The 20,092-nt window shown below is 46.7% G+C and overlaps 5 protein-coding genes across 5 annotated transcripts; 1 reads left to right on the top strand and 4 right to left on the bottom strand.

Moving 5' to 3' along the window:
- Positions 1-4,487: 4,487 nt before the first annotated feature.
- On the bottom strand, positions 4,488-5,592 carry maca. Its single transcript, XM_017086297.4, has 2 exons — positions 5,489-5,592; positions 4,488-5,433 (listed from the first exon to the last, which is right to left on the bottom strand). The coding sequence occupies exon 2, from the start codon at positions 5,430-5,432 to the stop codon at positions 4,605-4,607; it is 828 nt and encodes a 275-aa protein (XP_016941786.4). The 5' UTR covers position 5,433; positions 5,489-5,592; the 3' UTR covers positions 4,488-4,604.
- Positions 5,593-6,859: 1,267 nt separating this feature from the next.
- Positions 6,860-14,102, bottom strand: obe (activating signal cointegrator 1 complex subunit obelus). The gene is made up of 6 exons (XM_036817398.3): positions 13,899-14,102; positions 12,162-13,843; positions 11,133-12,108; positions 10,654-11,062; positions 7,705-10,593; positions 6,860-7,646 (listed from the first exon to the last, which is right to left on the bottom strand). Exons 1-6 carry the CDS (start codon positions 14,027-14,029, stop codon positions 7,179-7,181), a joined length of 6,555 nt encoding a protein of 2,184 aa, XP_036673293.3. The 5' UTR covers positions 14,030-14,102; the 3' UTR covers positions 6,860-7,178.
- An 882-nt stretch (positions 14,103-14,984) lies between these two features.
- Positions 14,985-15,664, top strand: Trissin (trissin). Its single transcript, XM_036817401.3, has 3 exons — positions 14,985-15,120; positions 15,176-15,266; positions 15,324-15,664. The coding sequence occupies exons 1-3, from the start codon at positions 15,069-15,071 to the stop codon at positions 15,502-15,504; spliced, it is 324 nt and encodes a 107-aa protein (XP_036673296.3). The 5' UTR covers positions 14,985-15,068; the 3' UTR covers positions 15,505-15,664.
- Positions 15,665-15,689: 25 nt separating this feature from the next.
- On the bottom strand, positions 15,690-17,213 carry Rh6 (Rhodopsin 6). The gene is made up of 3 exons (XM_017086300.4): positions 16,368-17,213; positions 16,037-16,317; positions 15,690-15,978 (listed from the first exon to the last, which is right to left on the bottom strand). The coding sequence occupies exons 1-3, from the start codon at positions 17,073-17,075 to the stop codon at positions 15,858-15,860; spliced, it is 1,110 nt and encodes a 369-aa protein (XP_016941789.4). The 5' UTR covers positions 17,076-17,213; the 3' UTR covers positions 15,690-15,857.
- Positions 17,214-17,480: 267 nt separating this feature from the next.
- Positions 17,481-18,930, bottom strand: B9d1 (B9 domain-containing protein 1). The gene is made up of 2 exons (XM_017086301.4): positions 18,413-18,930; positions 17,481-17,878 (listed from the first exon to the last, which is right to left on the bottom strand). Exons 1-2 carry the CDS (start codon positions 18,801-18,803, stop codon positions 17,541-17,543), a joined length of 729 nt encoding a protein of 242 aa, XP_016941790.4. The 5' UTR covers positions 18,804-18,930; the 3' UTR covers positions 17,481-17,540.
- Positions 18,931-20,092: the final 1,162 nt, after the last annotated feature.

Below are 20,092 nucleotides of genomic sequence, written 5' to 3'. Positions count from 1 at the left end.
GAGCACGTTTGTGTTCACACTCGAGTGTTCCACATTATTGAAATTGAAGCGCGGTAATGTGTCTGCAATTTTTGGTCTGCTCTGCCCCATCCCCATCCCCATTCGTATCCTTCCGCCATCCTTCCAACTTTTGGCATTCCGCGTTTGGCAAATTATTTTCGGCTGCCAATGTTCCGCGCTTATCTCGGCAACTTTTGGGGGTTATTTGTGGCCCGAACTTTTGTGTTCCGTTCCGCCAAGTGCAATTTCTTCATATCGATAAGAAGTGCAAATAATGGATAGGAAATAAACCTATTCGAAAAAGTCTAGGCAAAGTATTGTTTCTGCTGGGAAATTGGTCATTAAAAATAATTATAATAATATATTTATTTCTTAAATGTGTAGAATGTCAACTAAAGGGTTATTTCTGAATAGAATATAACCCCCAAGTATCATTTCAAGTTTAAATCATTAAGCTGAGATAAAAATTCTAAAAATATCCAAACAAAGACACTCAAAGTTTAAATCCGTCTCAGCTCTGGACCAACTGAAGCATGAACCTGTGAACAAACTTATTGTTATAATAAGCAGCAATCATAGCCAACTCTTAACCCTACCCAGAAAAAGCCCCACAAGCAGCTTTCCTGCATTATCTGCCGGGGGAAGAACCCAGTCCTATCCCAAATTTTCGAGTATTAACGCATCGTGGGGAAACTTCCGCTTGTTTGCCGAGCGGCTTAGAAGACTCACGAGAAGCACACACACACTCCTATCCCATCACAATCCCACATCCGCCAAGACAAATTGCAGATTGGTAGACTCCCCTCACAGGACCTTCTTCTCACCTCACCTCTCATATAACTCGATTCGCCTTCGGGTGCGTGGAACAAAGAAAAATCCATATTTTATTTTGATTATTTTCCGGTGCCTCGGCAGGTGTCGATTTCGTGTGATTTTTCTTTTGGGCGAAATTAAATTTAGCCAGGGACTTTCTCTGCGGCCTCCGCACACTCAAATCAGCGTCAATCAATTTTGGTCGCTTTCGTCAGACAAAAACAAGCCTCAGTCGGCCAACAAAAAAACCCAGAACCCAACCACCGAAGTCTCCTTTTGTAATGGGAAAAATTATTGAATTTGTCAACGACTGCCGCAGGCGACGAGTCCCAAAATTAGGAGAAGAAAGCAGGGCTTTAAGCTTACCGAAATTAAAGAGCTCCAAGATTTATGCGACTGTTGTAGGTGTCAGGCAAACAGAATTATGTTTTGAAACGATTTTCCACCTTGGCCGTCATACATCATCGGGGGGCTACGAAACCCAGACCCCAGCGACAAAAAAAAGCTGGCAAAACAACCCTCCAACGTTAACAAATTTCTTTGCGACGTTTTTAAATTTTGGTTTGGTTTTTTTTGTTGACAGAGGGGAGCGGCTAATGTAAATCGCATGTGTGTGTATGACCTACGCCTTATTTAGTGAGGCGCCCCATACACCAGAGCCAAGTGATTTGTTGACAAAGAAATTTTTTAATAATTCACCGAGTCAGGAGCGGGCGGAAATCTCATTCAGCATAAGTGATGATGTAATTTTCGCTAAAAATTGAAAAAATCTCCACGCAGGCAGGAGTGATTTGGGGATGGGGCACGGTATACGGTGTACGATATACGGTTGCCCCTCACGTAAAATATGTTGCAACAATATGTTGAGTTAGAGTCGAGTGTGTTGTGTGCCGCTGACGATGATGAATGGGGCACGCATGCGTTGCACTGATTCCACTGACGGACTGGCTGACAATCCCGTCACGCATCCTAGCGAATTATATGACCCTTCAAAGGTCCTTGTAGCCACTCTATCATTTCGAAGGGAAGGAGTTGGAAGTGGAGCTTGAGCTGGAGTTCATGATGAACCCGTTGGCAAGGATCTTCAGGTAACTCTTAGTACTGCTGCTTGTGATAAAAAATAAAATATATACCTCCCTGAAAACCTTTGACAATCATACCCAAAACAAAAGGACAAACTACTCAATACAATTGGAAACCAATGTTCCAGGTTCAATTATGGGAACTCTATAAATTACACATTGCATTCGAACCCTCAACCCTGAAATGGCCACCCATTACCAAACCGGCGGACCTGGTCAAACTCATCCCCAAAGTCAAGGAACTCCCTGAGGGTTACGTCGATGACTCAATGTTCTCCTTAGGGAAGAGAAGTTCTTACCCCCCTGAAAATGATAGTCGGAAGCTGGACAACTTTTAATGCCTGCTGTCGATGGTCATGTGCATAGCTCATTAGTTTTTGACTAATTTGAAAGGCAGACGTTCGGTTCGGTTCCCTAGCTCTGGCCTAATGGAATTCAATCAATTTCCATTTATTTCGATAGCGAAAGTCGCACCACCGAACAAACCACCAGTGGGGGCCAGATAGGAGGGCTTCAGAAGCGGGAACTGAAAAATTTCTTAATTATCCTGACGTGACGCCTGTGGGCGGCTTGGTTGACAAGCTTTTTAGCCTCCACCGCTTTTCTTTCCCCTGCCAATTTGTGGGCAGTCGGTTTTCTTAATGTTCGTGGACAAAGCAAGACAAATGAGTCGGAATCACTACGGGAAAATGTTCAAATAAAATACTTTAAGATGTTGAAAAATACGCAGAAAATCTGCAAATCACCAGCTTAGATTTCACTTCTTTTCTTAACTCTTTAAAAAAAATGTAAGCTAATAAATTTTGATTGAAAGCAAATCGTTTCTTCGATTATAATCCCACTTGAAAACAATATGCCACAAATGTCAATACAACAATACACGAAGCCAAGATGAAAATCCCCAAAACATTCGCAGCCAAGGGGCGAAAAAGGATGAAAATGGTGAAAAGCGTATAATCTGCTTATCAAGGGGCTGCAGCCCTTTTTTCTTCGAGGACTCCTTTCTTTAGTAGGGACGAACGCAACTGTTCCAAGAAAAATGAAATGAAAGTTGTAAACAAAGGAGAAGTGAAAATTTGATTTGCATTTCTAACACAAGATGAAGTGGAAATTCAATTGTTCTCATTTTTAGGTTTGATTACGACTTTTTTGTTTAGTTCACTTATGTTGCAAGGAACATATTATATAAAGAACTGATTAATATTCATTTTGAGGTTGGTCAAATTTAGTAATACTGTGTAGATTTGTGGATTCCTATAACAGGTTTCTTATAGGCTTTTACAACTTTAAATTTGATTAAACATTTTTTTACTGATGAAAGGATTGCAGGAATTACCCTGAATGCTGTCAGTCACAGCACCTGCCTCTTCTCATTAAAACCAATGACTTTATTATGCAACTTATCTCCATATATCTCGATACATTCATACCCTTTAGCCATTCATAACCACAAGCCAAGATTATGAGAGTTATCTTTCTGACACCTAAACTTCTAATACACTATAAAACTAAACCTAAGGTTTTTTTAATCAAAAAAAGTAGATTACAAAATATTTTTAAAATAAATTAGTTAAACAAGAAGATTTCCCTGCCTATGTATACCATCTGTACGTAATACCTTTACCCGATTATGCAAGATCTCGGATCCCAAAAAGTGCATATTGCAGCGCTACAAGAAGAGCCCTTGTAAGGCAAAGGGAAGTGCGCAAAATCTGTAAGTTAAATCTGAATGGTCCGGAGGCTGAAACAAGAGCAGCAGTCGAAAGGGAAACGAACTGGCAAACCGAAAGATACCAAAGCCAAGATGCAGGGGCAACTTTGCGCCTCAATTATAATGAGAAATGCAAACGAATTGGAAATAATTTTCAATTCACTTGTTTCCCACCTACTTTCGTGGTATTTCCAGCTTATTCGGTTTGCGATCTTCAAATATTTATGCGCCCTTTGTTTTCATTATTTATTTGACTCGCGAAACTTGTGCTTGCATCCCGAAATCGAAATCAGTAACTGAAACCGAATCGGACGCACCTTTTTTGGCCAACTGCAGCCCCTGGGTAAGTTGAAGGGTACCTTACCAGGCGATTGATAAAGCTGTTAATGTTTTTTAGGAACGGAGGATCTCGTGTCTGAAGGAGTGGCTTGTTTGCAAACGATAAGCGAAACTCCTGCGGCAAAATAATGAATTATTTATGTAAGACCGAAAACAGAGGGCAGCCAAGTGCATAACTGAATGAATACGTTCAGATCCAAATTAATTGGAACGAACTGCCAAAAAGAAGGCGGGTATAAATCCAAAAGTCAGAATTTAATCTTGATTTATATCGGGTTTTAGCTAAGGTTTTAAATGGAACTAGTAATAACACTATCATTGGCAAAAAGAATCAATTATGCTTTAAAACCAAGCAATATTTTATTTAAAGTTCGATATTTCCGTATACCAATCAATAAAAAAACAGATATGGTTTTCTAATATTCATTTGAAGTCTGGAGCTTTATGTTACAAATTACAACTTGCACATGAACTGGGGACTATAGATGTTGATATCAATGAATATTACTTATAAGTTGAGAATTTGTAGTTTGAAAAAGTGGTTAAATTCTATAAATGTAATAGAATAGCGTAGGTTGTCTAACCCATAACAAAATAGAAGTACATCTTTTTGTAAAATCCGGCAATGAAAAATAATTCCACTACATTGAATTTTTGGATTACGTTAAATCGGATCTAAATGAGCCATAACCGCGTGAACGCTTGGCATTCTGCTGATTCTCCATTTCCTGGCGGCGCTTGAAGTTCGGCTGCTGAGAATTGCCCTGCTTGTGGAACTGGGACTGATTCTGCTTCTTTTTCGGGCGATCCACGAACCTGACCGTGATGGGACGGACAGCGTCCTTGAAGAGATACCCGTCCATGCTATACTTGGCCGTCTCGGCGTCACGATGGCTCTCGTATCGCACAAAGGCCACGCCACGGGGCTTCCTGGTGAACTTGTAGCGCAGCACATTCACGTCCAGGATGGGCCCGTACCTGGAGAAGAGTTCGCGCACCTTCTGCTCGTCCATGTGCGACGGCAGGTGCGACACATACAGGTTGGAGATCCTGACCTGATCATCGGTGGAACGGGCGTAGGACACCTTCAGGCGCCTGCCGCGCACCTCGTGGCCATCCAGGCAGATCTGGGCAGCCGCCGCCTGGCGGGCGGACACGAACTCCACGAACCCATAGCAGCTTCTGCCCGTTCTGGGATCGCGGATGACCTTGTGCTTGCGGATCTCCCCGTACTTGGAGAACATCTGTCGCAGCTCCGTCTCCATCAGGTCCCCCGGCAGGTAGTTGACAATGAGGTTCGTAAGGCCACCACCTCCTCCACGTCCGGCGAACTGATCCACGGGAGGCTGCACTTGGCTCCCGGTTTGGAACGTTCCGCAGTTGGCGTAACTCCAAGTCAGCGTCTGGTTGGAGGACCCCGTTACCCCGTGTGACTCATCATGGGAAGCAAAGGTCTTAACTTCAGACTTTATTCTGGTGCCGTTCATGCTTTTAAGCCATAAAATAATTGAATAGTTTAAGCAAAATTAATCCTCGTACTTACTTAACTTTTCACTAAGTTGAAATGACTAAAATCACCTGACAAATAACTCCTAGTATAAGGAAATCTTGGATGAGTCAAAATTTGTACAATAACGACAACCAACTCTGTACTTACTTTACCAACACTTGGTATACAAAATTTTTTCGACCTGAAATCAGTTTAACTTAGCCAAAACGGGGAAAATAAATATTAATAATATAATATAAATAATATATATTAAAATCAAACACACAATATTATATCTACAACATTTTAAGTATATGCAGTGTTGCAAAAGAATGTTTGACGAAGAAACAATGTTGTGAAAGATTAAATACTTAAAAAACTTTTGGCGGCGTAATTTTATTTGAAAAAGGATTCCCATTTTATGGGATATACTTAAGTTTAACCATTAAAACAGCACTATTTTATCTCCAAAGCTGTCGGCATGGCCTTTCCTACTTCTGGATGTAAATGAATTAAATTCCACTGGCTGCCATCGCTGATTGGGCTGAGAAGTTGGCGTGCCAGACAAAATGAAACCCTTTATGTGCACAAGGTGCAAAAGTTTCTGAAAAGTTTTCCAGCTGTTTATTTATTTGTTTGCTGATTATGGAATTTCAACGTTGCCGATTCGAAGGTGGGAGAACTGCACTGGGGAATGTAAAAATTGCGCAGGTGAAAATTAAATTGGATGTGGGATATTTCGGGGAAATCAACACGGAACTCATTGAACTCATCGACTGTGAAGTGATCGGCCATCGAAAATTCCTTGGAGTATCGCCAAAGTAAACTTACTCATTATTTCTTTTTGTTTTATTTAGCCTCATATTAATTAATTTCCATTTCCGTTTTGCTTATCTTGGCCACGCCGATTTTTACCTTCATGCTGACTAGACAATTAATCAAGTTTAATTACTCAAACGTTGTGGGAGGAGGGCAGCTCCTCAGCCGGGGACTCCCCCGGGGACCAGCGGATCCGCATTCGCCCGATGTGGTGGGCATCTGCATTAATCACTTGAATATGCTTACATTTCTCAGCGCCATGTGTGGGGCAGGGGGAGCGGCCCGAAATGGGCAGGACCCAGATAAAACTCGCCATTAAAGGACGCCTCACGTAAACAATACATCTGGATGAGGTGGGTCGTTTACATATTTCCGCAGCGAATAACTTAGGAGCAGGCAAATGGTTTCTAATGGCTGCTATATTTAGACAATAAAGAAACGTTTTTTACAGCATACTAGTGGACTTTGGGATTACGCCGATGAAGCTCTCCATTCTGTAAATTTTTGGTCTGAAAACGTCTATGGAATTCTTTTTGACATTTATTGCTAGTTTTCCCTTTTCAAATATAACAGTCAGCTCTAATGCCATCAGATTTCAAAAACATATTTTTGTGCGCTTTAATTACAAACTTTATTAACTTCACGTAATAAAAAATCTTCACTTTATAAATTCACAGAAAGTGGTTCAGGCATGCTAGTTCTACATGGTTCGGTTAACAAATGAGCTTCGTGTCGAAGCAAGTGACTAATGATAAAAATGTTATACATGTCTTGGAGGATCACACAATAAATACGCAAGTTCAGTTTGACTACAAACTTAGGTATGCAAACAGTGATTGTGAAAAATGTTCCATTTACTAAAAGTTAAGCCTCAATCTACAGAATGCTACGATATTCGTCTTAGTTTTACTTTCTAAGGCTTTCCTTACACCTCTTTTGCATCAACAATCTCAAATCGCAGGTCATACTGCTGGTCGAAACCCATCAGGCAGTCGGACATTAAATATAACGTGAGCTGCAGACGTCCACGTCGTGGAGTTGCCTGGAACGAAATGCGGTTGGTGCAGCGCTGCCCGCGAATGGATAACCGCTTCATGGCCAGGAGCTCGTCATTGGCCTGGGAGCCCAGGGTCAGGAACCAGGCTTCGTTTTTGGGCTTAGGATATTTTGGGCAGTGAACCGTGTAACCACTTTGTCCTCCGGCTCTTCGCTGTCCACTGGCATTAAGACGCTGAAGATTTATCGTGAGGACGTAGTCCTCATTGGCATGCAAGGCCATCCATTCGCCCTTTGTGTCACCAAAAAGAGACAACGGCCGCTTGGCATACTCGTCCTCCATATAGCGACCCTCTACGGATATTTGCAATGCTATCTCGGGCAAATCTTGGATTACCTAGAGGTTCAAAAATCATTTAGATATCATCCTTAAAAATATTAAGTCCAACGCATACCTTATACATCTGCTCAATTTCGTGCTCCTCGAAGGCATCTCGCAGAGGCTTGGCCAGTACTTCGTACTCTTTTCTGCAAAGCTCCTTCAGCACGGGCAAAGTTAAATAGTCGTGGTCGTCGTGTGGTATGTTCAAAAAGGCATCGAGGTTGTCCTCGTTAACTCCTGGCAATGTTAGGAACTCGCTGCCGTCGAACCAGCGCGCCTGAATGACGCTCTGCATCAGCTGCTGCACCACCAAAGTGGTGGAGAGCCATCCCCGTTCCGCGGTGTAGTCCACCATGGCTTGCATCACTCGAGTGGCGTTGTCCAGCGCAGACTTGGTGTCCGTCAGGTAATCCGAATTCGGAAGCGACTGGCGGGTGAAGTGAGCCTGGAGGAGAAGGAACGTCTTTGTGTACGGCGAGTCCCAGGAGGCGGATGGAGGCCTAAAGCGACTAGTTTCAGCCATCTGCTCGTTGTACTTATCCTCGTTGTGCCGGACAGGTTGCTGATCGAATTCGTAGGAATTTGCAATGGCCAAGAGAACTTCCTTCGTGCTCATGCCAGGCTGCAAATCCTCCAGGAAGTGCTTCATTGTGCGGTACGACAGGTAGTAGTAGGAACTGATTCGCCCCAAGAAGGTTGGCACCAGACATCCATCGCGCTCCACCAAACAGGCAGCAGCAGAAAGGTCATATACGACGCGCTCCACCAGGTTGGACATAAATGCGTTCACATTCTCCGGCTCCACGCCCTCCAGCTGGTAGTACGAGGGATTCCGGAGTAGCCGCCTGAAGAAATAGGTCCACGTTAGGTAGTCTAGGGCTGCCTGTTTTGACTGAACAGTTCCGGCAACGATCTCGGCGTTAATGTGCTCCGCCAGCACACCCAGCAGACTGGACTCCACCGGGAATGGATCGTACAGGAATTTCTTGTAGAAGTTCTTCTTTTCGTCATGCACCAAAACGACGGCCACACCTTCGTTGTCAAACTGAGGCCGCCCAGCTCGGCCCATCATCTGCAGCACATCCGTAATGGGCATGTCTACGTACTTCTTCACCTTGCCGTCAAAGTACTCGGTGCCCTTAATCACCACCAGATGGGCGGGCAAGTTAACGCCCCACGCCAGCGTGGCGGTGGCCACCAGCACCTGAATCTTTCGGTTAAGGAACAGCTCTTCCACACACTTGCGATCCTGCTCCTGCAGACCCGCATGATGCAGACCAATGCCGAAGGCCAGACAGAATTTTAGGTTCTGATCACGAATGTTCTGCAGTATCAGCTCCATTTCGTTTTCTGCGATGTGCAGGAACTGTTTGGGATTGGCGTCGCCAGCCACAAAGGTAATCAAGTCCAGGGCCGTGAGACGCGTCTGTCGACGCGAGGAAACGAATACGATGGTGGGTTCGCACGGAGAGTAGGTGCGAATTGCCTGGAACGTGGGCCGGTTCATGGTGGCCATGCGGGGACAGTAGTGTTTTCCCGGGAAACCGTTGATGTGCACTTGCAGAGGTACTGGACGCACCGATGGTTTGAAATTGTACAATCCCATCTTGGTGATGCCAAGCCAGTTGGCCAGATCCTGGGCGTTGGCCAGAGCTGTGGAGAGTCCGACAATTCGTATAGCCCGACCTGTGTGTGAGCTGATGAAGTTTGTGCGCGAGACAATCACCTCGATGACTGGTCCTCGATCCTCGCCCAGCAGGTGTATCTCATCGATGACGATCAGGGAAACATGCTGCACATACTCGCGCGTCTGCCAGGATCGACTTATGCCGTCCCACTTCTCTGGCGTGGTCACAATTAGCTGCGACTCTCGGATGGCCTGGATGTCGGGCGTGACGTCGCCCGTCAACTCAACCACTTTCAGCCCCAACGAGGAGCGCTGAAAACGTTGTTCCCAATCCGAGATTCGCTCCTTCACCAACGCCTTTAGCGGAGCAATGTACACCACTTTACACTTTGGGTTTTGATTCAGTGCCCTGAATATCGCAATCTCCGCCACAATGGTTTTGCCACTGCCGGTGGGAGCTCCCAGAAGCACGTTGTTGTCGGTGTGGTACAGGCAGTGGAAGATTTGCGTTTGGATGGGATTGAAGTGCGTGAATTTGTAGAGGGATTCGTAGAGGACGTTCTTGAGGCAGCTGACTGGCAGTGGACGGAGGGGCAGAAGCTCCGTTAAAGGCGGGTGGTGCTCCGGCAGCACCAGATGTTGGAAGGACAATGGAATGCATGTTGTGCTGCCCAGCCAGCTGTCGCTGCTCACTCGTATGTAGTATTGTGGCGGCAGTGGCTCCTTTAGCGGAATGGTCATCACCAGCTGCTGCGACTGGCCGCTCATAACCAGCTTTCGGCTCACCTGGAACAGTTCCGAGTGGTAAATGTAGTTGGACTCGGGATCTTCAATCCACAACCAGAAGCTCTGACTAGTCTTTCCGTGAACGCGGTCGTTCCACGTGAAGCTGGGCCAGATGTCCACTTTGATACGCAGCACCGTTCGCGTTATGGGTTGCAGACTCGCTTCCACCTCCAGCATCGGCAGCTCCTGTGCCGAGCGGATAACCAGTTCAGCATAGCGATCGCTGCGGAGCCACTCCTTCAGTTCCCGCTGCTCCATGTCCCTCAGTCGATAGACACTCAGACCCCGTCGTTCCAGTTTGTCAATGGTCTCGGCGTTAATGGCCGGAAACTGTCTCAGGTGGCTATCGAGATCCCATTGCCGTCGTTCAAACATCTTGCAGAGCTGCAACATGCGTCCTGCCAGCACAGCGTTATTTTGCCGCAGTACAATGGAGAACAGAGCCCGGGTAATTCTTCCTATATTTGTGGTAATGTAGGACATGTCGGAGCTCAGTGAAAAGGACTTCACATAACCATTGGAAAGATAAGTCTGAATAAGGATGTTTACCTGGGAGAAAAAGTAATCATAAGAAATGGAAAATTAGATTAAGGGAACTTGTATAGATACCTTGCCGTGGATATTCTCACTGCCTCCGTAGGGTTTTATTTTACAATAGTAGCTTCTTAGCTCGTCCAGTTCCTCCATCTCGTCATCACGCACTTTAAGCTGCTGGAACTCCTGGGCCTGAGAAATCATGGCCAAAATCTCTGCCTCGTTCATAAATGGCTTCATTAATTCGTTGAAGGTCTCCACAGTGTCGTACTTTATGTAGAAATGCGAGGCAGTGCGACCCAAGTCGGTTATGTTCATGTCCATAGTGCGTTGGTTAAAGCGCATCATCCGAGCCTTGTCCAGACTCATCGATGCGGTCATGATAAGAGCTCGACGGCGTGCCTCCAGCGTAGGATCCTTTTGCAGCTCTGAATATTCGATTCCGTATACATGAGGATTTATTCGCATTCGCACAAACAAGTATCTGAAAGAAAACCAAATTGATGTATTATAATTCCCATATCTGTCATTAATTCAAGAAAGTAGATACTTACGTGTAACTGAGCCACTCGATAGCTTCTTCCACATTGGTAATTGTGCCCAGACCGATTTCCGCATTAAGATTGTCAGCTAGGCAATTCACAAAGTTCGACTCGATAGGGAATTGATTGGTCAGCAGTGACAGGTAGTGGTTCAGCTTGTCGTAGCTGGTGATGATGGTACCCACTCCACTCTTGTCGAACTGGGGGCGACCGGCGCGTCCAAAGATCTGCAGTACATCGAGTATGCCCAAGTCCACAAAACTGCCATGCTTAGCATCGTATATATCCGTACCTCGGATAATGACAGCGTGGGCCGGCAGATTGACACCCCAGGCGAGGGTGGCCGTGCAGACCAGCACCGAGATGTGGCCCTCGACGAAGTACTTCTCAACCATCTGACGATCGGCGCGGAGCATTCCGGCGTGGTGCATAGCCAGTCCGCACGAGAATAGGTCAACCAGTTGCTTGTTGCGGCTCCTCTGAATCGAACGCATGGCCAGTCCGTGGGCATTGGAGTCGTTGGGCAGAAACAGGGCACTTGTATTGTTCTGCTGGGCCAGTTCGCGAATCACGTTCGCTGTCCGCACGGTGGCATTTCGGGCGTGTACAAAGACCATAACCTGGTGGCCCTGGCCCACCATGTCAACGCACTTCTGATAGCAGCATTGGTCCATGTCGGCGATCTGCTGCAGTGGTTTTACCGACTTGATGCCCACGAAATTGGTGTCCAGTGGAACAGGACGGAAACGGGAGTCGAAATAGAAGAGACCCTTCATAGGATTCACTCGCAGGAAGTGTGCCACATCGATGTAATTTGGCAGGGTGGCGGATAAGCCCACAATGCGGATCATCGACTGCGAGGACTCCACGAGTCGAAGGGTGCGGGCCACCAGTGCCTCCACCACTGGACCTCGCTCGCCGTGCAAGAGATGCACCTCATCAATGATGAGCAACTTGACCAGGCTTATCAAAGCCACATCGCCGCTGCCTGCAAGGGAACTTGATAAGCATAAAATTTAAGATACATCATATCCAGCTTACCCTTCCTGGTAACCACATCCCATTTCTCCGGCGTTGTGACCAGTATCTGCGTGGCTGCCATCTCCGCCTTGGTCAGCTGCATGTCTCCCGTCAGTTCTCTTACAACGATTTGTAGAGATTTCAGTCGTTTGGAGAAGTTATCAACCATTTCCGAGGCCAACGCCTTCATTGGGGCTATGTAGACGATCTTGAACTCGTCCCGGTTGATGACCCCCTGTTCCAGATGGCAACGAATCGTGTGCACAATGGATAACATGGCCACATTGGTCTTTCCGGCTCCCGTGGGCGCACACACCAGCATGTTCTCGTTGCTGTGGTAGGCCACAGGATAGACAACGGACTGGATGCGATTCAGTTCCTTGCAGTTGGCAAAAGCCAGTCTACCCACGTCGTCTAGTTCTTCGATTTTGATGCGCTTGTTGCCGACTGTGAGTGGCGGTGGCTCGCTAGCCGGGATCTTGACCTCCTCCCACTGTTTGCTGTCCACACGCTGGGCGTTGTCTGGCAGGGTAATCCTACTGCCTCCGATGAAGCCGGCGTGCTGTTTGGCTAATAGCTGGCTGTCAAACACATAGGGGTAGTGGATAGGCTGGTTGTACCCGGCTTGTTTGTAATCCGCCTTGGCCGCCTTTGTGCTGAGCAGCAGTGGCTCTCGCTGGGCGGCCTCCAGAAGCTTTCGCTGGTGCTGCATGCGGAGTTGTTGGACGGAAACGGCTACCGCACAGTTTGGATCGTCCTCCGGCTCCTCGTCCTTGATGCTACGCATGATACGCTGTAACTTCTTCTCCTCCCGACGCTGCATCTTGCCCAGCTGCTTCTCTTGGGCCGATTGAACCACCACGGCGCTGGCCACAGTGGGACGACGCTCTGCTGCACCTCCACTGGCCGCCGTTTGACTTCGCTTCTGTTTCACCTCCTTGACGCGCCTAGATCGGGTGGCAAACTGATCCAACTGCCGGGCGATTTTGTCTCGCTCCTGGAGCAGCTTTCCCACCAGCTCAAAGTAATCGAAGCCCAGGAGTTCCATAAGTTCGTTCTGCAGCTCTTCATTGCTGCGTTTGGAGCCCAAGATGTCGCCTACGCGGCTCAGAAGATGCTCGTCGTCCAACTTCTCGGAGATCCCCAGCAGGGTCTGCAGCTCCGGACTCAGCTTCTCGGCATCCGGGCGCTTGGATGCCTCGGGTTCGGTCTTGGTTTTGTACTTCATGGAGAACTTGTTGACGGTGCGGTTCTTGAGGAGGGCGTCCGGCGCCAGGTCCGTCAGCAGGCTGATGTCCATCCATTCGGCGGGCGTGCACTTGACGTGTATGTGGGCACCCCACAGCGGACCCACTCCGGGCGCCTTGCGGTGCGTCTGCTGCCATCTCTTGAGCCCGGCCCGCTCGTGCTCCTCCAACAAATCACCGATAGCCAGGACGCAGTCGTGGATCTGCGTTTTCTTGCGGTCGAAAATGTGGCCGAACATACCGTGCAGCCGCTGGGTGGTGGCCACTAGGAGCACCCGCTGCTCGAGGAGCAGCCAGAAGAGATAGAGGGCGGCGTGTTCCACCACCTGTGGCTGCTCCTCGTATCCCATGCACTCCTGCACTAGGTTGCGCAGTTTCTGCAGCTGCACCTTGACGGCGGGTTGCTTTCCGGCTGGAATCTGGGCTAGCAGGCGGGCGATGGTCTGTTCCTCCTTGCTGGAAGGAAAGGGGGTCATTGTGGCATTTCACAGGTGGCGAAATTGCAACTTACTCCTGACTGTTAGTCGTCGTGGACGTGGCAGAGGCGGTTCGCGCCTGGCGCAGGATGCTGAAGCGCCGGCTGCGGGCCTCCAGCTCCGTCTTGGTCCGCAAGGATGCACTCAGTCGCGGCGGCTCCCACATAATTGTTTCTTATTATTGACTAGAGCTGCAACAAATTCCACATATGTTTACGTTTTTTTAAGAGTGGCCGGTTGTAAAATATACCAAAAACATACTAAGACTATTATAAACGGTCACGCTAAAAAAATCCATGTTGAAATGAACTATCGCTATATTTTCACTCCATTAACATTCTTTATCACTCCAGTTCCAGCGCACTGATATCTTTTCAGTACAATTTCCACTCAAGTCCTGCGCTCTGTTACTCTTCACTGTTAAGTTGCACTCAAGTTATTGCTCACTGTTAAGCGACATATGAAGAACAGATCTGGCCCACTGTTACTAACAGTAAGTTAACTGGTGCTACCAGATCGGAAAAAATATATCTCAATGGAAGAGGAAGAACGGATGGCGCCTTTTTTCAGGCATTTGAAAAATGCTTAACTTTTTTAGCTTTATTATAAAAAGAGAATAAAAAGGGAAAAAAGGCGAAAAATGTAGTGCACAAAACAAAAGTGAATTACGCAATTAATTGTTAGGTTGACAGTACCAGAAAGTTGAAGTTTTCATAAAAGCGAATATCGTATGTGTTGTATGAATACATTACCTACTTCTTGAAACCGAACTTATTTGTCCATAATATTTTAAGCATGCCAAACTTGTCCCTCGCCAGCCCGATTAAGAACTTTTACAACCTGTGTCCAGCTGCTTTGATTTGCGGCTGCCCATCGACCTCCACCCCCAAACTTCCCCCAACAACCCCAAAATAACCCCATCAACTTGTTGCGCAAGCTGCAATTGTCTGTGAGCTGTTACTTATTATGCACTCCATGTCCACATACTGGCTCGATTCCTCCTGGTTATCCATCTGCCACACGCTTCATTGACCACTTTGAATGCCAAGATTCCAGGGAGTGGGCGCCTGTCCTGAGAAAGGCGGGTATATAAACTCAGGAGCCGGCAACTCGGTCCTTTCAGTTGCGCTTTCTCTGGGACACGGAACAGGACTTCAAGAGAAGATCTTATGAGTGGCACAGCATTTTGAGAAGACTGCCGACCAATGACCAAGACAACGATGCATTGGCTGGCCCACTTCCAGATCATCTTGCTATGTGAGTTATCAGTATTCAGGGGTTATAAATACCCTATAATAATCTTTTTTTTTAGGCATCTGGTTGATGTGCCCCAGCTCCAGGGCCATAAAGTGCGACACTTGTGGCAAGGAGTGTGCCAGCGCCTGTGGCACCAAGCATTTTCGGTAAGAACCTGTATGTTTTTAAAGTTCTTAGTGATAAATCCCAATGTTTTCCCCTAGGACCTGTTGTTTCAACTACCTTCGCAAAAGATCTGGTCCTGATGCACTGCGTCAGAGTTCGGACAGAAGGCTCATTGACTTCATCCTGTTGCAAGGACGCGCTTTATTTACCCAAGAGTTGCGCGAGAGACGCAACAATGGCACCCTGGTAGACCTCGGCTATAACTCGTATTACCGCTAGGAACTACTTCATGTGACACCATTTTACCCCGATATCGAAACTGACATGGATTCCCACTAACGACTCAAATGATCCTATGGCAATGGTAGCAGTTGAAATGCTTGAAATGTTAATCTTCCAATAAAGGCACAAACTTTGGGGCACTGTGCTTGATGAAGCAGTTTAGATATTAGTTACTCGGGATGTTTTGATTTTGTATCAATTGCAGTTTATATTTTTACAGTATTTTTTTTACATTTTTCATTGCCATCTTTTTTTTGGGTTTTCCTTGAGGTGTCTTTGCAAAATAGTTTAGTCTTTGTAGATCTAGAGCTGTCAGTTACCTACGTCTGCAGTCGTCGTCTCTGATCCGTCTAGGCCTGCGATTCGCTGATCTCCGCGGTGGCCTGTGTCCTCGAGTCCGAGGAGAGTTCGTCCTTGCCGCAGGCCAGGCAGGGCATCTTCTCCCGCAGCACCTGCTTGTACTTGGGGTGGCTGGGGGGATAAGATATATCAGAACATTAAAATAAAGGATAGACAGATCGGAACCCACCTCAACCCATACACAATGGGATTGCACACCGCATTGGCCTTGGCGAACACGGATCCGCAGATGGTGCCCAGCGGACTCAGGTGCATGGACTCGAAGATGCCCGCGTAGTTGATGATGGAATAGGGGGTCCAGGCGAAGAACCACAGCGATATGGTGGTTAGCGCCACCTTGGCCAGCTTGATCTCGATGGCCTTGCTCTTGTCGGCCTCGCTGTTCCGCAAGGAGGCCACGTTCATCTTCTTGGCCTGCTCCCGCATGGCCTTCTCATGGGCAGCCACAGCCTAAAGGGGGAATAGTTAGTTACTAAATAGTTACCCTCCCCTAAACTCACCTTCATGATGTGCCAATAAGAGAAGATGATGGTCGTCAAAGGCGTCATGTAGGCCCACATCGAGTAGACAATGATGTAGGACCTGTTAAACCAGTCCTTGGCAAAGTAATCAGTGCCGCAGGCGGTCATGTTGCCCTCTGGCACATAGCGGTTCCATCCGAAGAGTGGCAACAGGGACCAGATTCCGCAGATCATCCAGACGACCATGAGCCGGAGCACCGCTGCCGTGGCGGTCAGTGGCTTCCTGGACATGCCCTTCACGATCACACAGTACCGATCGTAGGCAATCAGTGTCATCGACCAGATGGAGACGCATCCGAAGAGCGAGCCAAACAGGCCGTATAGCTCACACAGGAAGGGACCCATGACCCAGGTGCCGTAGAATCCGTTCAGCACCACGGGCGGGAACATGGTGAACATCATCATGAAGTCGGAGAAGGCCAGATTAACCACAAACATGTTCGAGGGAGTGCGCAGTCCCTTCGAAGAGGTGAAGATGTACATCACGATGAAGTTGCCCGACAGCGACATGATGCCCAGAATGGCAATCACAAAGCCAATGATGCCGAACCACATGGGCTCCATTGGTGGCCACTGGTACCAGTACGGGTCCACCATGTGCATGATCTCGGCGGGCACACTCTCCGCCAGGCTGACATTGCGACCATCGCGCATATACGCATAGTTCGGGGGATTCAGGCTGACCATTTTGGAACTGTAGCTGGTGCTTCGGTGGTGGCTTCGTCTGAACTTGGATGGCTACTCTGTTGCGGTGACTACTCGCTGTCCATAGCAGGACGACTGGCTCTCGGGAGGCGGACTAGACGGCAATGCCTGGTACGGAACCCTGACCAGGTCTTTATATGCCCAGTGGTCACTTGTGTCCATCCGCCGTCTTAGACTAATTGCCCTAATCCAATTAGCAGCCACTTGGCCAATCCAAAGCTAACGATTGGGCTTTCGATTGCCGCAAATTTGCTGCGTCGGATTACCAGTAGTCGCGTCATTTCAGAACCTTCTTATCCGCCGGAAAGCCACTATGGACAAGGTCAAGTTTAAGGCAGCTCTCATAGAAACCAACCACCCACCCGGCAATTAGATTAATACAAACGCTTTCCTGTCTCGCCAAATTCACGTTTTATTGACACACATCATTAGCAAATGGTGAACTCCTCAGGAATGCCACTGGTAGCCCAGCTTGCGGGCTCCCCTTGTCACGGAGGAAAGCTGGAACTGCAGGCTGCCATAGGACTCCATGGAAAGGCCCTTGCACTTCATGTTGTCCAGCAGCACCTTGGGATCCTTGAGCTCCGGCTCGCGGCGCAGCAGCCAGCTGGTGATGTCCGCCAACATGCTGGGGCACTGGGGCTTCAGGATGGGCGCCTCCAGCAGCTCCGCCTGATCCCCAGGACGACGACCGCCGAAGACGGGCAGGTGAATGTGGGCGTAGCCAAGGAGCGTCTCACGGCCCATTCCACTGCGTCCGAACACGCTCACCAGGATCTGGGGCCCTGAAATGGAGGAAGATTCAAGTAAGCACTTACAATCGCTTATATTCAACATAAGATTTTTTAAGAATTTTAAAGTATTGCTGCTAATTTCTAAAGACCATCTTTTTATCTTGTAGTTCTAACGATAATATAGCATTAAATAGTATTACTAACAAGGAAGGGTCTCTAAAACAATACTACTTTTATGTTTTTTTAATCATAAGATAGCTTTAAATAGTTTTACAAATTATAATAGGTTCTCTAAAAGAAAATATAAAGTATTTTAGTACCAAGTAGTTGCAGTCGAACTCCTATAATCTTTTCTCTGAACTGAAAATATAGAAACTGGTTTAACATAGACTTACATAGTTTATGTTGAGAAGTGTCTAGCCAATAAGGTTTATAATTATTAATGGTAGTTTCAGTTACGACGCACTTTATACGTTATATATCTCAGGCTATTTTTATATGCTCAGAACGGCTTCTATTATATTAAGAGTCTTTTAATAGTTTTCAAATATATACTATAAGAAAAGCTTATATATTTTTACTCACAGCCAAAGGGACTGGTGCTCTTGAAGGTCACTTCAATGGGCATGTTGAAGACGATGGGTTCATTGAAGTTGCTCCTTTTGTTGCTGGCCATCTGGGTAAGTCCATGTTGGGGTCCCGAGAACAACTGCCAGTCGGGACCGGCGACCAATTCGTAGCGCAGGAAGACGAACTCCTTGTCGGGACCCATGGGAAAGGTGGCGGACACTATTTGTCCCATGACGCTTACGCTGAAATAGCTGGCAGTGGCTTTCGCGTCCATCGGTTCTGGAATACTTTCTTTGGCAACCTTGGACTTCTTTCTGTCCTTCTTCCTGGACTTTTGTTTATGATTTTCACGAGGCGGAGTGGTGTCCCCGTTTCCAGGGAGACTGATTCCCTCGCTGGCGCTCATGGTGGTGGTTTCCGACTTTCAAAGGGGTGTGTTTTTTAGTTTGGGTTCCAACTATTTTTCACCTGACAACCGACACCAACAACTGAGTGTTGTAAAAGGTCGACAGTTTTGACAACTTCACGTAGGGTTTGTCCACCTTACAATCGATATATTTAGCTAGCATGGCAAAATATATTGATTAAGTATTTCTTTCATTTTTTATACAGTTTTCTGCACACGCCAGAATGTTTTTTCATATTAAATATCAGAAAAAGTCGAATTTCTAAACAACTTTATTTGCTATTTAGCATTTTATGTTGTTGAAGCTTATAATTATATTACCGCACTTATGTAATAAATATGTAAATATTTTATGTTAAGCATATGGTTTGTGTAAAACGCTAAATAACGTAAGATAAGTAAATTCTTCTGGTTTCATTTAGTTGATAGTGAAAAGTATCGGAAATTCTTTAGCAGTACTCGACACTTACAGATTGTAAATCTGGATAGTATATGGCCTGTCCGTATTTAATAATAGTTTAGATAAAGCTCCGTGGATAATTTGTGTTTCTTGCTGATTTAATCAGCCAACATGTACATAAATCACATTAATGATTTCTTTCGGTACGTATTGTAAGTACATTTGACGTAGGTTTTCTTTGTCTCGTTAATTTAGTTAGGGAAACAACTTATTTTATTCACAGCTCGGTTGGTCTGGTCATGTCGACGCCAGTGTAATTTAATACCATCTGAGTTACAAGTTCGTTACATGGACATCGAGTGTTTCTGACTTTTCGCCCGCATTCCCATTTGCATACTTTGATCCAGTATTGTATTGTGATATATCGCAGTAGCATATCTGCACACCGCTAATACGTGACAATTACAAGATAATAATTCATTTTCAACCGGCAACACAAGCAGTCCAGGCAGCCTAGGCAGCCTAGGCAGTCTGGGAGGGGCAAAAGGTCAATTGCCAGCGACACGGCTCGAGGCACTGACTCAGAGTCCAGTTTCTGGGGTTCTTCAACAGTCGTGTAATTAATTCTGTAATGGCCATTTAGCAATTTATAGCTGCCAACGCGGTATGCCTGTAAATCATTGTGACAATTGCCGGCGCTACCGAAACGGGAAGTCGCGCCTCCGATCTTCGATCTCCGGTACCGATGCCGATGCCGCTCCCTATTAACATGATGCATTATGCAATGCAAAACTGGCCAGCAGCCAGTCGATCAGTCACTTTACATGGCTCTTGGCGTAATTAAAATGCGCCTCAAATAATGTCAATAGTTCAAGGCGAGGTCCCGGGT

Source organism: Drosophila suzukii, chromosome 3 (genome assembly GCF_043229965.1).
Source record: "Drosophila suzukii chromosome 3, CBGP_Dsuzu_IsoJpt1.0, whole genome shotgun sequence".
Taxonomy (NCBI): domain Eukaryota; kingdom Metazoa; phylum Arthropoda; class Insecta; order Diptera; family Drosophilidae; genus Drosophila; species Drosophila suzukii.
This window is presented reverse-complemented; position numbering and strand designations above follow the sequence as displayed.